This window comes from Physella acuta, unplaced genomic scaffold (genome assembly GCF_028476545.2).
Source record: "Physella acuta isolate Inbredline_101_S28 unplaced genomic scaffold, ASM2847654v3 ptg001131l, whole genome shotgun sequence".
NCBI classification, from domain to species: Eukaryota; Metazoa; Mollusca; class Gastropoda; family Physidae; genus Physella; species Physella acuta.
In genome coordinates, this window is record NW_026732648.1 from 137,221 (window position 1) to 151,885 (window position 14,665).

Genomic DNA, 14,665 nt, shown 5'->3' on the forward strand with positions numbered 1-14,665 from the left:
ATACACAAACACTCACAATACACAAACGTTCATATGCATTAAACAAATACTTCTCACATAGGCAATCACTACACGTTCCCAACACACACACATCGACACAACCACTACTCAAAAGCGTAACACAAAAACACATTCACAGTTCACAAACTATTTTAATAAAGTAGATTACTAGAAAAAATCACACGCTAAAACTCACATCGTCAACACACAAACACACATATACACACCACACTCGCGTACACATATAAAGATATATTAAACACGCATAATTTACACAATTACAAAGTGTTTCACATTTCCATATCAGAAAAAAAAAAACTCTGATGTACAGACTTGATGTCTAGACTCCCAATAAACGTATTAACCCTCCCCCTCACACACGCACAAACACAAACGCATACAGACACACGCATATAAACAATCTTATACGATAGATAAATACAATGAATAAAATAAAATCCCCTCAAGGGAGGAAGAATCGGGCACGAGACATGAAAATCCTGAGAAATCTGGCCACTTCAACATACTCGTGACGTAAAAAAACAAAAACATTGGGATCATTCATTATAAAAACATTACATTTTCCACATCACGAAATCAGTTAATTTACACATTCATTTTAAAGCATGGGAACCCAGTTTTTAGATGAATGAATACATTTTTAGAGAGTGATATCAAAATATCTCAAAATTAAATTACAGGGGTATTGTGTTGGGGAGTTTTCTTTGTTTTACGGAACAAATTGAACGGGTTTTCAAAAAATTATTTTATAAAAATTGGCTACATTTTTTCCCACGTTTTCTTTAACTTGCTTTCTCTGTTTGTCTTTCCAATCAAATCTTGCGATCGAAATTTCTGGCACTTCCCAGTTAGCTAGCGCGCTGAAATTTTCAGGGAAGCTTTCTTTTGGATGACCATTGAATATTCAATTGTTATTATTACTAAATTGGTCAATGGAAACATTTTATTGAGCATTTTAGACCGCTATATAATCTATATATATATAATTCTCCTCTGCTAGCCATTAGAAAAAAAACCAGCGACGCGTACCTCGCGCGCAGTGAAGCGAACGATCACATGTCGCCACAGGCTTAGGGGCAGAGAATTTAGCTTGAACCGAGTTTAAACTTACAGGAGGTAGGCCAGTTTGGGGGAGACGATATGGTCGAGTGGTTGGGCACACGATTGCTATCCCACTCGACACGGGTTCAAATCTATGTGTTCTAGTCAGTAACGTATTCAAACAACGAGTTTTTTACGAGTTGTCTTTTTACGAGTTGTCTTTTTACGAGTTGTCTTTTTACGAGTTGTCTTCGTTTACCCAAAAAAAGTGAAAAGATAAAATCGATAGCAAGATTTTAATGCAAACAAACAGACAAAGACTAAAAAGTAGAAAATAATAATCATTAAAAAAGTTTTAAAAAACCCACGTTTTCTGATTGAACTAAAAAGTAGAAAATAAATGCTATAGGCCCTACATCACAATAATGCAAGCGATCACTCTACTATAAGCGAGCAAAAACGTGTGGCGCCGTGATTTTCTTACAGTTTCTAATACTGTTGACTCTCTACAAGCTCCCTAATAAAAGTCAATAGTATTATCTAATCAATAGTAATATAACTTTTACTTCGGCGCCCCACGTTTTTGATCGCTTATAGTAGAGTGATCGCTTGCATTATTGTGATGTAGGGCCTATAGCATTTATTTTCTACTTTTTAGTTCAATCAGAAAACGTGGGTTTTTTAAAACTTTTTTAATGATTATTATTTTTTTAACACTAAAATTATATCACACAAAAATAATATTGAATTATTGCCTTAAAAGGAATTATTAATTTCTAGATAAAAGCAAATATTTTTTTGTGTCTTCGTGTATATTTTATGATTAGCTTGATCTTACTCCTTTTTCTTATTTGCTAAATAATCCGGACCTCGGAATTAAAAAGGATTTTGTAGACAAAACATGGAACATCTGCCTTCACAAACCCTGGATACAGGTACGCTCCAAGACACGGACTCCAAAACGAACTCAACCCTTTCAGAGTTATTCAATTTATTCAGAGTTACAGCTATGTGCTCTAGTTTTTGACCACACCGTCCCATTAAACTGTATTTACTCAAGAAAATTCTGAGTTTATAGAAAAAAGTGAAGGTCGCGTGGTTCTCATTAAAAAGAAATGCATCAAGTCTATTTTAATAACTACTTGAAGCTGTCCTAGTTGAAGACTGACTGCTTTGTGTTGATGTTAACAAAAACAAGATCGCGAGAGGGATAATAAAAAATCTTACAAGGAAAGTTCAGTTTACGGTTAAATATTACAACATAGTACTATAATAAATATACAAGAGGTGCGACAACCAGCTACGCCTATTATTACATATTACTCAAGTCTGAATGCCATTTAATAAATTGCACCCCTCCCTACATCTAAAACTGGATTTTATTTACAAATAATTTAGCTGGGTTATGTACACGTATTAATTACTACAAAAAAGAGCTAATTATTCACAAGTTGATTAAGACAAACGTTAATAACATCTTAACAGTAACCGGAGAATTGGGGTGTGTGTGACATAAGCTTATATCTTTTATGTCAAGGATATGATAATGCAAAATTTAAAAACAACGTTTTAACTACTAGTTTAATGTTTTAAAAATAAAAGAATCGGTTCAACAGTAGTTTTGTTGTGTCAGTCGTAAAATGTAAGGTTAGAAAGCCTAATGCAGTGTGTTTGTGGAAGAAAGGTAAAGTAGGTTTGGGAAATACCTGGATCTTGACCTGTTTTATTTATAGCATGGTATGAAAATACCTTTTGTAAGACGTGTTTTATTTCGTTCGTTCAGGAATCTGTTGGTTTGTAAAAGATTTTACAACTTTCTTTTTCGGTGGGTTTTACACGAACGCCAGGTGTTGAACTTGTATAATTTAGTTTGTCAAAGGTCTGCTAAAGCCAAGTTTGAGAACGCCTGATTCAGAACTTGTAGTATCTAGTTTGTCAAAGGTCTGCAAAAGCCAAGTTTCAAAACGCCTGATTCAGAACTTGTAGTATCTAGTTTGTCAAAGATCTGCAAAAGCCAAGTTTCAAAACGCCTGATTCAGAACTTGTAGTATCTAGTTTGTCAAAGGTCTGCTAAAGCCAAGTTTGAAAACGCAGAATTCTGTACGTTTTTTATCAACGAACCGACGTCCATACTCGCTCGTCTAGCAACCGCCTTAAGTCTTTTACTACCTCGCCTCAAGCTGGCTGGAACTGACTTGACCTCACGCAATGGTTTTCCGTTGACCACAGGTAAGGTCAAAGGCAAGGGACGAGTGCTGGTTTCAGTAACGAAGATTCCATTTTCGACGTCAGGTTGTTTCCCTTGACCTGCAGTTACTTCCCTTTTCACGACGTTGACAGAGTAGTCCGATGTTGCCCAGTCTTGTATGTCGCCTTGTGCGAAGAGAACGAAGATGAGACCGCCGACAATGTTGAACCCTGCCACCAGACAGAAGACGACAAGCCAACCATCTCTTGAACCCTGGAAGACGAGGCACAGCTATTGATACATGTGATATATAATCATGTTCTGAAACTTATTTTCTTAGTCTTAATACAGACACAATACTGAGTGTCTTGGTAAGTTTCAATTTTTTGTTCTAAAATTCTGACTAGTTTCCCTGAAATAGGACAAGACGATCAAATAGGATCGCAAATTTGGGAAATCCTATAATGGTTATATCCCTAGCCCGACTCTTACCCACCCACCATTATTAGTACAGTGTTTATGTCAGATATTTTTCTCCGTAAAGGGGGAGGGGGCAATAGAAGCTTTCCGGGGTGGGGGGGGGGGGGGGGTGGGGGGGAAATCAGTGTTTCTTCCAAACTTGTTTTCTCCGGGGGGGGGGGGGGGGGGCACTTGAAATTTTCGGGGGGCGGTTAACATTTTTCGGGGGGGGGGGGGGGGGGAGGGCGGAGCCCCCCCGAAGAGATGCCTGGAAGAAACTCAGGGGGGGAATCTGTCACTGGTATATATTTTTTGTATAAATTTAAATTCTAATATCTCAGGGACTGTAGATGTGCTTCGTGGAAACCGTTTGTTCAACATCGCTTTGATTCCTTACAAGGATATTGTTTACTATACTGTCAGACGGACCAATCAATACACTTATTAAAAACTTTCTTATGCAACTTTTCTAATTAAATTATGTACTTTCCTGCTTTTATTTTCATATTTGTTTGTCTAACTCCAAACCATTTTATTTTATTTTGGAATCTTTATTAAAAAAGATCTATTTTTATCCATTTATTATTGAATCTCCGCTAGCTTATGCTAAGTAATCCTTTGAGTAATTCCCTGCCCTAATTTTCTGACTTAGCGGCATGATTTTTTTTAAACCCGCAAAATCTAGCAACATGGATCTAACACAAAAACTCAATTAAGATATTGATGGGGAAAAAATGTAAAACGAAAATGTTAATTTTTTAAAACATTTTTGCCATGATAAATATAAAAGCTTAGACAGGAGACGACGGGGTTTATGCAGGCTATAATGTGAGAATGTATAGCTAAGAATATTTTTACATCGCTTTACAAAACAAGACTGGTTGAGTGTTTGTAATAATTGGCTAGCTTGTTCCATATGTACATTATGTGTTGTTGGTCCTAGTTACCTAATTACAGACATATTTATTCATATAAAGCTAGTAATAGCTATATGGTGTAATATTAAAAAAACATATCATGTTTATTCTCTCGCTTTCTGATTCTCTCTCTCTCTCTCTCTGTCTCTCTCTGAGTCTCTCTCTCTCTCTCTATCTCACACACACACATACAAACACACGCATTCTCTCAAATGCACATCATAACAAAACAGACAGCCACATCTTCTATTTAACTGTCTCCCCGAAACACAGCTGAGCAAAAGTATAAATACCATTACACTCTATACCACCAAATAACAACCCTATTACATACACAAACCCACTTACCCCAGCTATGACTATAGCCCATACACAAACCCATTTACCCCAAGTATGAATAAAGCCCATACACAAACCCATTAACCTCCAGACTAAAGCCCACAATTACCCCAGCTATCACTAATCCCACACTTACCCCAGCTATGACTAAAGCCCACGCTTACCCCAGCTATGACTAAAGGCCACGCTTACCCCAGCTATGACTAAAGGCCACGCTTACCCCAGCTATGACTAAAGCCCACACTTACCCCAGCTATGACTAAAGCCCACACTTACCCCAGCTATGACTAAAGCCCACACTTACCCCAGCTATGACTAAAGCCCACACTTACCCCAGCTATGACTAAAGCCCACACTTACCCCAGCTATGACTAAAGCCCACACTTACCCCAGCTATGACTAAAGCCCACACTTACCCCAGCTATGACTAAAGCCCACGCTTACCCCAGCTATGACTAAAGCCCACACTTACCCCAGCTATGACTAAAGTTAACACTTACCCCAGCTATGACTAAAGCCCACACTTACCCCAGCTATGACTAAAGCCCACACTTACCCCAGCTATGACTAAAGCCCACACTTACCCCAGCTATGACTAAAGCCCACACTTACCCCAGCTATGACTAAAGCCCACACTTACCCCAGCTATGACTAAAGCCCACACTTACCCCAGCTATGACTAAAGCCCACGCTTACCCCAGCTATGACTAAAGCCCACGCTTACCCCAGCTATGACTAAAGCCCACACTTACCCCAGCTATGACTAAAGCCCACACTTACCCCAGCTATGACTAAAGCCCACACTTACCCCAGCTATGACTAAAGCCCACACTTACCCCAGCTATGACTAAAGCCCACACTTACCCCAGCTATGACTAAAGCCCACACTTACCCCAGCTATGACTAAAGCCCACACTTACCCCAGCTATGACTAAAGCCCACACTTACCCCAGCTATGACTAAAGCCCACACTTACCCCAGCTATGACTAAAGCCCACGCTTACCCCAGCTATGACTAAAGCCCACACTTACCCCAGCTATGACTAAAGTTAACACTTACCCCAGCTATGACTAAAGCCCACACTTACCCCAGCTATCACTAAAGGCCACACTTACCCCAACTATGACTAAAGCCCACACTTACCCCAGCTATGACTAAAGGCCACACTTACCCCAACTATGACTAAAGTTAACACTTACCCCAGCTATGACTAAAGCCCACACTTACCCCAGCTATGACTAAAGCCCACACTTACCCCAACTATCACTAAAGCCCACACTTACCCCAGCTATGACTAAAGCCCACGCTTACCCCAGCTATGACTAAAGCCCACACTTACCCCAGCTATGACTAAAGCCCACACTTACCCCAGCTATGACTAAAGCCCACACTTACCCCAGGAATTGACTAAAGCCCACACTTACCCCAGCTATGACTAAAGCCCACACTTACCCCAGCTATGACTAAAGCCCACACTTACCCCAGCTATGACTAAAGTTAACACTTACCCCAGCTATGACTAAAGCCCACACTTACCCCAGCTATGACTAAAGCCCGCGCTTACCCCAGCTATGACTAAAGCCCACACTTACCCCAGCTATGACTAAAGCCCACACTTACCCCAGCTATGACTAAAGCCCACGCTTACCCCAGCTATGACTAAAGCCCACACTTACCCCAACTATCACTAAAGCCCACGCTTACCCCAGCTATGACTAAAGCCCACGCTTACCCCAGCTATGACTAAAGCCCACACTTACCCCAGCTATGACTAAAGCCCACACTTACCCCAGCTATGACTGAAGCCCACGCTTACCCCAGCTATGACTAAAGCCCACACTTACCCCAGCTATGACTAAAGTTAACACTTACCCCAGCTATGACTAAAGCCCACGCTTACCCCAGCTATGACTAAAGCCCACACTTACCCCAGCTATGACTAAAGCCCACGCTTACCCCAGCTATGACTAAAGCCCACACTTACCCCAGCTATGACTAAAGCCCACACTTACCCCAGCTATGACTAAAGCCCACACTTACCCCAGCTATGACTAAAGCCCACGCTTACCCCAGCTATGACTAAAGCCCACGCTTACCCCAGCTATGACTAAAGCCCACACTTACCCCAGCTATGACTAAAGTTAACACTTACCCCAGCTATGACTAAAGCCCACACTTACCCCAGCTATGACTAAAGGCCACACTTACCCCAGCTATGACTAAAGCCCACACTTACCCCAGCTATGACTAAAGCCCACGCTTACCCCAGCTATGACTAAAGCCCACACTTACCCCAGCTATGACTAAAGCCCACACTTACCCCAGCTATGACTAAAGCCCACGCTTACCCCAGCTATGACTAAAGTTAACACTTACCCCAGCTATGACTAAAGGCCACACTTACCCCAGCTATGACTAAAGCCCACGCTTACCCCAGCTATGACTAAAGCCCACGCTTACCCCAGCTATGACTAAAGTTAACACTTACCCCAGCTATGACTATAGCCCACACTTACCCCAGCTATGACTAAAGCCCACGCTTACCCCAGCTATGACTAAAGCCCACACTTACCCCAACTATGACTAAAGTTAACACTTACCCCAGCTATTAGCAGAGATGTAACAACAGGGGCGGGCAGAGATATGAGAGTGGCAACTGTAGACACGACACCGTTCAGTAGACCAGCGTACCTAGACACGGAGAGTAGGGTTAAAATCAGGTAATATTGATAATTAAACGAACGCTAAATAATACAATTAGTGACATAAAGATTTAAACAATCTAGCGTACCCAGAGATGTGATCTAAGTGTCAAAACAATTTAATATAAATGGTAAACAGAATTTTAAAATTTTGGTTAAAAAGGTCTGTATCAATAAGGGGCGATCTAATTATTAGTTGTTTTTTCTAGATATACAATAAAATTAGTGTTAAAATTATCATCGTTCGTGTTAACGTAATTCTAGCAGAGCATGACATGTATGTTAAAAGCATTGTTTCCCTCTTGTCCACGTACCCATATCCCCAACAGTCGTCCCCCCCTTGTATGGCCCCCTATCCCCACTACCCATCGCTTACAACCGATAACCGGCTAATAAATTGATCCCCCGGCACCACCCAAGTTCAGATTTTCGACCCGTAGGGGAGGGGTTATGGTGGATGGGAGGTCACTATATTTTATGGGGCAGTTTTTTTTTTCTCATCATCTCTATGACGAGACCCTTCAGTCCTGTCTATGAGTGCTGTCACGAGTCCGCCATCTTAGCTTAACGTTACTTTCTAGTCCGTCCATCTTAGGTTAACGTTACTTTCTAGTCCGTCCATCTTAGGTTAACGTTACTTTCTAGTCCGTCCATCTTAGGTTAACGTTACTTTCTAGTCCGTCCATCTTAGCTTAACGTTACTTTCTAGTCCGTCCATCTTAGCTTATTGTTACTTTCTAGTCCGCCCATCTTAGCTTAAATTTTCTTTCAGTCCGTCCATCTTAGCTTACTGTCTAGTCCGTCCATCTTAGCATAAAGTTCTTTTCTAGTCCGCCCATCTTAGCTTAAATTTTCTTTTAGTCCGTCCATCTTAGCTTACTTTCTAGTCCGTCCATCTTAGCATAAAGTTCTTTTCTAGTCCGCCCATCTTAGCTTAAATTTTCTTTTAGTCCGTCCATCTTAGGTTACTTTCTAGTCCGTCCATCTTAGCATAAAGTTCTTTTCTAGTCCGTCCATCTTAGCTTAAAGTTACTTTCTAGTCCGCCCATCTTAGGTTAACGTTACTTTCTAGTCCGTCCATCTTAGCTTAAAGTTCTTTTCTAGTCCGTCCATCTTAACGTTACTCTCTAGTCCGTCCATCTTAGCTTAACGTTACTCTCTAGTCCGTCCATCTTAGGTTAACGTTGCTTTCTAGTCCGTCCATCTTAGGTTAACGTTGCTTTCTAGTTGGTCCATCTTAGGTTAACGTTACTCTCTAGTTCGTCCATCTTAGGTTAACGTTGCTTTCTAGTTGGTCCATCTTAGGTTGACGTTACTTTCTAGTCCGTCCATCTTAGGTTAACGTTGCTTTCTAGTTGGTCCATCTTAGGTTAACGTTACTCTCTAGTCCGTCCATCTTAGCTTAACGTTACTTTCTAGTTCGTCCATCTTAGGTTAACTTTACTTTCCCCGCTTAAAGTCAAGATCCTACGATACTATACCCAGACAAACAAACTAAACTTTGCTACTACAGTAGTCCGTAAACCAGAACTAGGCTTGATGATTAAAATCGGAATGTTTGGTATATACACACATACGGGTTTGTGTATAGACGAGTTTGGACATTGTAGTTATATAACATTTGTTTTTATACAGTCTCTAACTTGAAAGGCTAAAGCTACACAGTATAAATTCACGTAGGCTTTGTACAGTATGTTAGCAGAAATCATAAAACAAAATGTCTACCAGCGAAGTATTTGTTAATCATGTTATTTTTTAATAATATTTTTTCGTTTGCTCATATAGATATTGATTTTACAAATATACACCTTTAAAGAAAGCTTACTGTAAAGCCTATAACACAAAAAAAATTTATATCGTTTAGACTTTGGTTAAGGTTTTGATGAAGAATTAGGGTCAGTGTTATTTTATGTGTGGCTTTAAATGTAAGGAGCTAATTTAAAGAGAAATTTCGTGTAGCTAATTCGTATTGAAGTGGACTTGTAAACTTAAAAGTTATATTTTAATTTCCTCTGTTTTGTTCTCAGTTACTGGTTTCTTTTTATATCTGTTGATTATTTTTTTTTTCAATTCAAAACAATGCCTATTATAACCTATAACAACGATTTGATTTTTACATGTTTAATTTGTTGTTTTATTTTTATTTATTTGATTTTCTTTTTGTGTGGGGATCAATGAGGACCATAAGCAAGCTAAAAACACAGTTGCGTCCCTTACCTTGGAGCGATGTCAAGCAGATTGATCCTGAAGGCCACGGACGTGAGGTTCTGGAATGATAGGGCCAGTACGAGAAGGGCGATAGAGGCGCTGCTGTTCAGGCCGGGGATCAAGGCGATAAACAGCGAGAAGACAGCACAGCCCCAACAGCCTGAAATATGGGATGTTGCAACATTTTGAAACTTGGCTCGGTGGAGCATGTGATAGTGGAATATGGGATAGTGGAATATGGGATAGTGGAACATTGGACAGTGGAACATGGGATAGTGGAACATGGGATGTTGCAACATTTTGAAACTTGGCTCGGTGGAGCAGGGGATAGTGGAACATGGGATAGTGGAACATGGGATGTGGAACATGGGATAGTGGAACATAGGATAGTGGAACATGGGATAGTGGAACATGGGATAGTGGAAAATAGGATAGTGGAACGTGGGATAGTGGAGCATGGGATAGTGGAACATGGGATAGTGGAACATGGGATAGTGGAACATAGGATAGTGGAACATGGGATAGTGGAACATGGGATAGTGGAAAATAGGATAGTGGAACGTGGGATAGTGGAACATGGGATAGTGGAACATGGGATAGTGGAACGTGGGATGTGAAACATGGGAGAGTGGAACATGGGGATGTGGAACATGGGATAGTGGAACGTGGGATGTGAAACATGGGATAGTGGGACATAGGACAGTAGAACATGGGATAGTGGAACATGGGACAGTGGAACATGGGATAGTAAAACATGGGAACAATTTGAATCTCAATCATTGGAGCATGGGACAGTACTACGACAGTGTAACTTGGGACTTTGTTAAAATTAACAGAATTTTTAAAATATTACCATTGAAATAATATATGTGGGTGAAGCAAATGATATTTAAATCTCTGTGTAACTCTATGGTTAAATTTAATAATTATTTTTCAAATATTTATTTTCAAAAAAGACAACAAACTTTAAACTATTACAACAATTATAAAAGAAGTATGTTTATTTACTTAAAGTAAAAGTTACAAAGCAAACAGAACCCCCACTCTATTTGGCCAGCAAAGAACGCAAATCAATTATTTCCCATCTTGTTATCCCCCTTGATTTCTAATCCGTTTATCTCCCATGTTGTGGAACAGAAGGAGAAAAAAAAAAGCACATCAGGAATCTTAATCCGTGTGATCACACAACAGAGTTTCTGGACTCGCTGGTCTGAGAATGCCAGAGACATGGAATAGGGCAAATACATGACCCCATAAAAATATGTTGGACAAATGTTTTTTGTTAAACAAATATTTATTTAGGGGGCGGGTCTATGGGACAGGGTCGGTTTCCCATAAGGCTAGCTGTGCCATGTCCTATGGCGCTTTAGATATTGAGTCAGGGAGGATGGGGGGTATAAAAAGATTGAACAAATATTTACAAAATGAATTATGAGATTGGCTTGAATACGTTTGCTTGTTTTTTTAAAATAGCATTTTATTAATATAAATTTGTAACTAGTCCAATTAAAAATTAGTCCATAAAAATTAACTATTTACATTTTTTTTAAATGAATATTAATTAATTACAAGATAAGGGGAGGGAATATTTACCAAATGCTTGGATTTATTAGAATATACAGGTGGTTTTTTTTTAAAGCAAACATAAATGTATGTTTAGTTTTATTTTTGTTGTGGCTATGGAAGATTGAATTAGGGGTCGTCCATAAATGACATCACATTCGTAGGGGGAGGGGGGTCCGTAATTTTGTGACGGTGTGTGATGAGGGGGAGGGGGGGGGGGGTCAAGTGGGGCGCCGTCACACTTTTTCATTATAAAAAAGAAATTTTAGAAAAAGAAATTTAGACGTTATTTCGCGTTTTAAAAAACTTAATAAATTGTAATAGGAATTGTTTAAAATACTCTCTGTTGACAGAGCTCAGGTAAGATTTTGAAAAAAAAATTCGTCTTTTCAATTTTGAGGAGGGGTGGGGGTTGTAGACTAAGGTGTGATGTCATTTTAGGGGTGGGGGTTTGGCTTTTTGTGACGATGTGTGACGGAGGGGAGAGGGGCGGGGTAAAAGCGTCAAAAAAGCGTGACGTCATTTATGGATGGCCCCTTAGAAGACCCTAGTGCTAAAAGTACTTAGGTGATAAAAACAACATTTTGAGATAAATGAGTTCAAAGATTTAAATTTACTATAAAACAACGTTTTTATATCATTTTTTTTTTTGAAAGAGCCACTTAAATAAAATACTTCAGTATTACTATTTGTACATAAGATAAAGTTAAACTAGAGGAATAACGATAACTGCTTGTTTTGATTTCAACGTAAATGTGATCTAAAAGTACTTTAAACACTATCGTGTCTAAACTTTGCGTTCCAACCAGTTTCAGAATCACCACGCTTGATAATCCAGATGCCTCGTAAATTTTCGTTAGTTGTGTGAGGGGGACTCTACTATTCCTAAGAGGATCCACGAAAAAAGAAGGGACTCTACTCTTCCTAAGAGGATCCACGAAAAAAGAAGGGACTCTACTCTTCCTAAAAGGATCCACGAAAAAAGAAGGGACTCTACTCTTCCTAAGAGGATCCACGAAAAAAGAAGGGACTCTACTCTTCCTAAGAAGATCCACGAAAAAAGAAGGGACTCTACTCTTCCTAAGAGGATCCACGAAAAAAAAGAAGGGACTCTACTCTTCCTAAGAAATCCCCGAAAAAAGAAGGGACTCTACTCTTCCTAAGAAGATCCACGAAAAAAAAGAAGGGACTCTACTCTTCCTAAGAGGATCCACGAAAAAAAAGAAGGGACTCTACTCTTCCTAAGAGAATCCACGAAAAAAATAATGGAAAAAAGGGAGGTCAGCTTTCTACGATAGCCTCAAGCCCTAGTACACCCACGCTATGATTTACAGCGCGCGAGTATCGCTGTAAAGAGGCCTTTACAGCAGTCGAGCACGTGGACCTACCAATTGTCTGGAACAGTTTCCTTGTCCGGCAGATCGATAGCCCTTTCCGGATCATCCAATCGGACATGTAACCGGCAATAAGTCCGGAGATAATTCGACCGACAAACGGCAACGATGATAGAAGACCGTCCTGTGTGAAGGGGAGAGAAATAAATGCTAGTTAAATTAGATAGAGGATTGGGGGAGGTAATCAACGCTTCATAAATCTGGTCAAGTTGACAGGCGGGCAAGGGGAGAGTACTCTAAGACCTTAATTCACCGTAAAAAAGGGGAAACTATTGTTACTTTTACGTTGAATAAAAAGTCGAGAAATGGTTTTAAAAAAAATTAGTTGAGGGTTTGGCGATTTTTTCAGCATTAATCACACAGTTTGCATATTTGTAAAGGGAATAGAAGATAAGTTGATGTTAAGATGAACTTCTTTGATCTGTAGTTATCCCTTTAGGTAACACAGTGATATTTAAAGAGTTTTTTTTCAGGCATCTCTGCGGGGTGGGGGTGGAGATGGGGGTGTTGGCTGGGGGGGGGGGGGGGGGGTAGAACACTTCAACTCACTCCCCCCCGCTCCCCCCCCCCCCCCCCCACACACACACACGGAGAAAAATGTCTGAGAGAAATTCTGGTGCTGTTGTAAAAATGTAAAAAAAATATATCATTGTTATGATCTCTACGTAACTGCAATTAGTTAGAGATTTCTTTATACAAGGATTATTACTTTTTATGAAGTTTACTAGTCCATTGTACTCTCAATCAGCACAATCGATTGCTTAAACATAAAAAAACATTTTGTTGGCACAAACTGTGTATACCTCTTGGGCAAATAAATTAAAAACACACAAAACCTAACCAATCCAATCTACAAGGTAATATAAAAATATAATTTAATTCCTATAATAAAACAAACTTTGTAAAAAAAAAAATTATACACTGTTAAACTCCCTTGTATTATTTATTTTTACTCTAGCCGCTTGAATTCCCTCCCCTTACCGTCTCGAGCGAGAAGTCGAAGAAGTCTGAGAAGTATCTTGGCAGATATGACAGCATAAATGACAGGATCCACTTATTGGAGATGTGACCCATCAAAACTACCCAGACCGCTGGGGACTTGAGGATCCTCTTCCAGGGTGTGTTCAGCGGCTGTGGGAGGGTGGGGGGAGGGGGAAAGAAATGGGAGATTATTCGTACGTCAAACAAAATAATGAGATTGTATGATGGTTTGCTACTCTGTCAAGACTTTTTTTGGTCGTTTGGGAATTTCCGAAAATGGCTATTTTTAATCTGGTTTAGATTATAGCAAAAAAAAAAGAATTTCCTTTCCATTTTGTATGGCTTTTGAATACACTTTATGAATGCTAGCATTCTGAATTTATATTTTAAACTTTAGTATCGATCAAATGCGTTATCGATTATCGTTTATGTTTAGCGTTGTGTTTAGCGATGATGTTTAGGGTTATATTTTTAGCGTCATGACCAGCTTTAGTTTTAGCAGCGTCCATGGCCATACAGGCTAGGCCAATATATAGACGCGTGTAATAGACATATTATATCGGTCAAATACACACATCTTTACAAACACATCAAATCATAAGTTTAATCAAATTAAATAAAGTTAGTGTCAGATCAACAGTTGTATTTATAGTTTAACACACACACAAAAAATCATCAAACCAAAGATAAGCCGAGAACATCACATGGTGATACTTACGCTTTTGTCGTAGAAATCTTCCGACTTTTTATTGAAGGTGATGATGGCTAGCTCTTTCTTGGTGATCCTGGGGTGGACCTCGGGGTTGTCGTAGACGGTGTACCACCAGAGGGGGGCCAGGATCAAACACAGG

At 39.7% G+C, this 14,665-nt stretch overlaps 1 protein-coding gene across 1 annotated transcript; it reads right to left on the reverse strand.

Moving 5' to 3' along the window:
- Positions 1 to 3,121: 3,121 nt before the first annotated feature.
- Positions 3,122 to 13,958, reverse strand: LOC131956161 (sialin-like). Its single transcript, XM_059320584.1, has 5 exons — positions 13,815 to 13,958; positions 12,828 to 12,957; positions 9,886 to 10,036; positions 7,567 to 7,657; positions 3,122 to 3,541 (listed from the first exon to the last, which is right to left on the reverse strand). Exons 1-5 carry the CDS (start codon positions 13,905 to 13,907, stop codon positions 3,122 to 3,124), a joined length of 885 nt encoding a protein of 294 aa, XP_059176567.1. The 5' UTR covers positions 13,908 to 13,958.
- Positions 13,959 to 14,665: the final 707 nt, after the last annotated feature.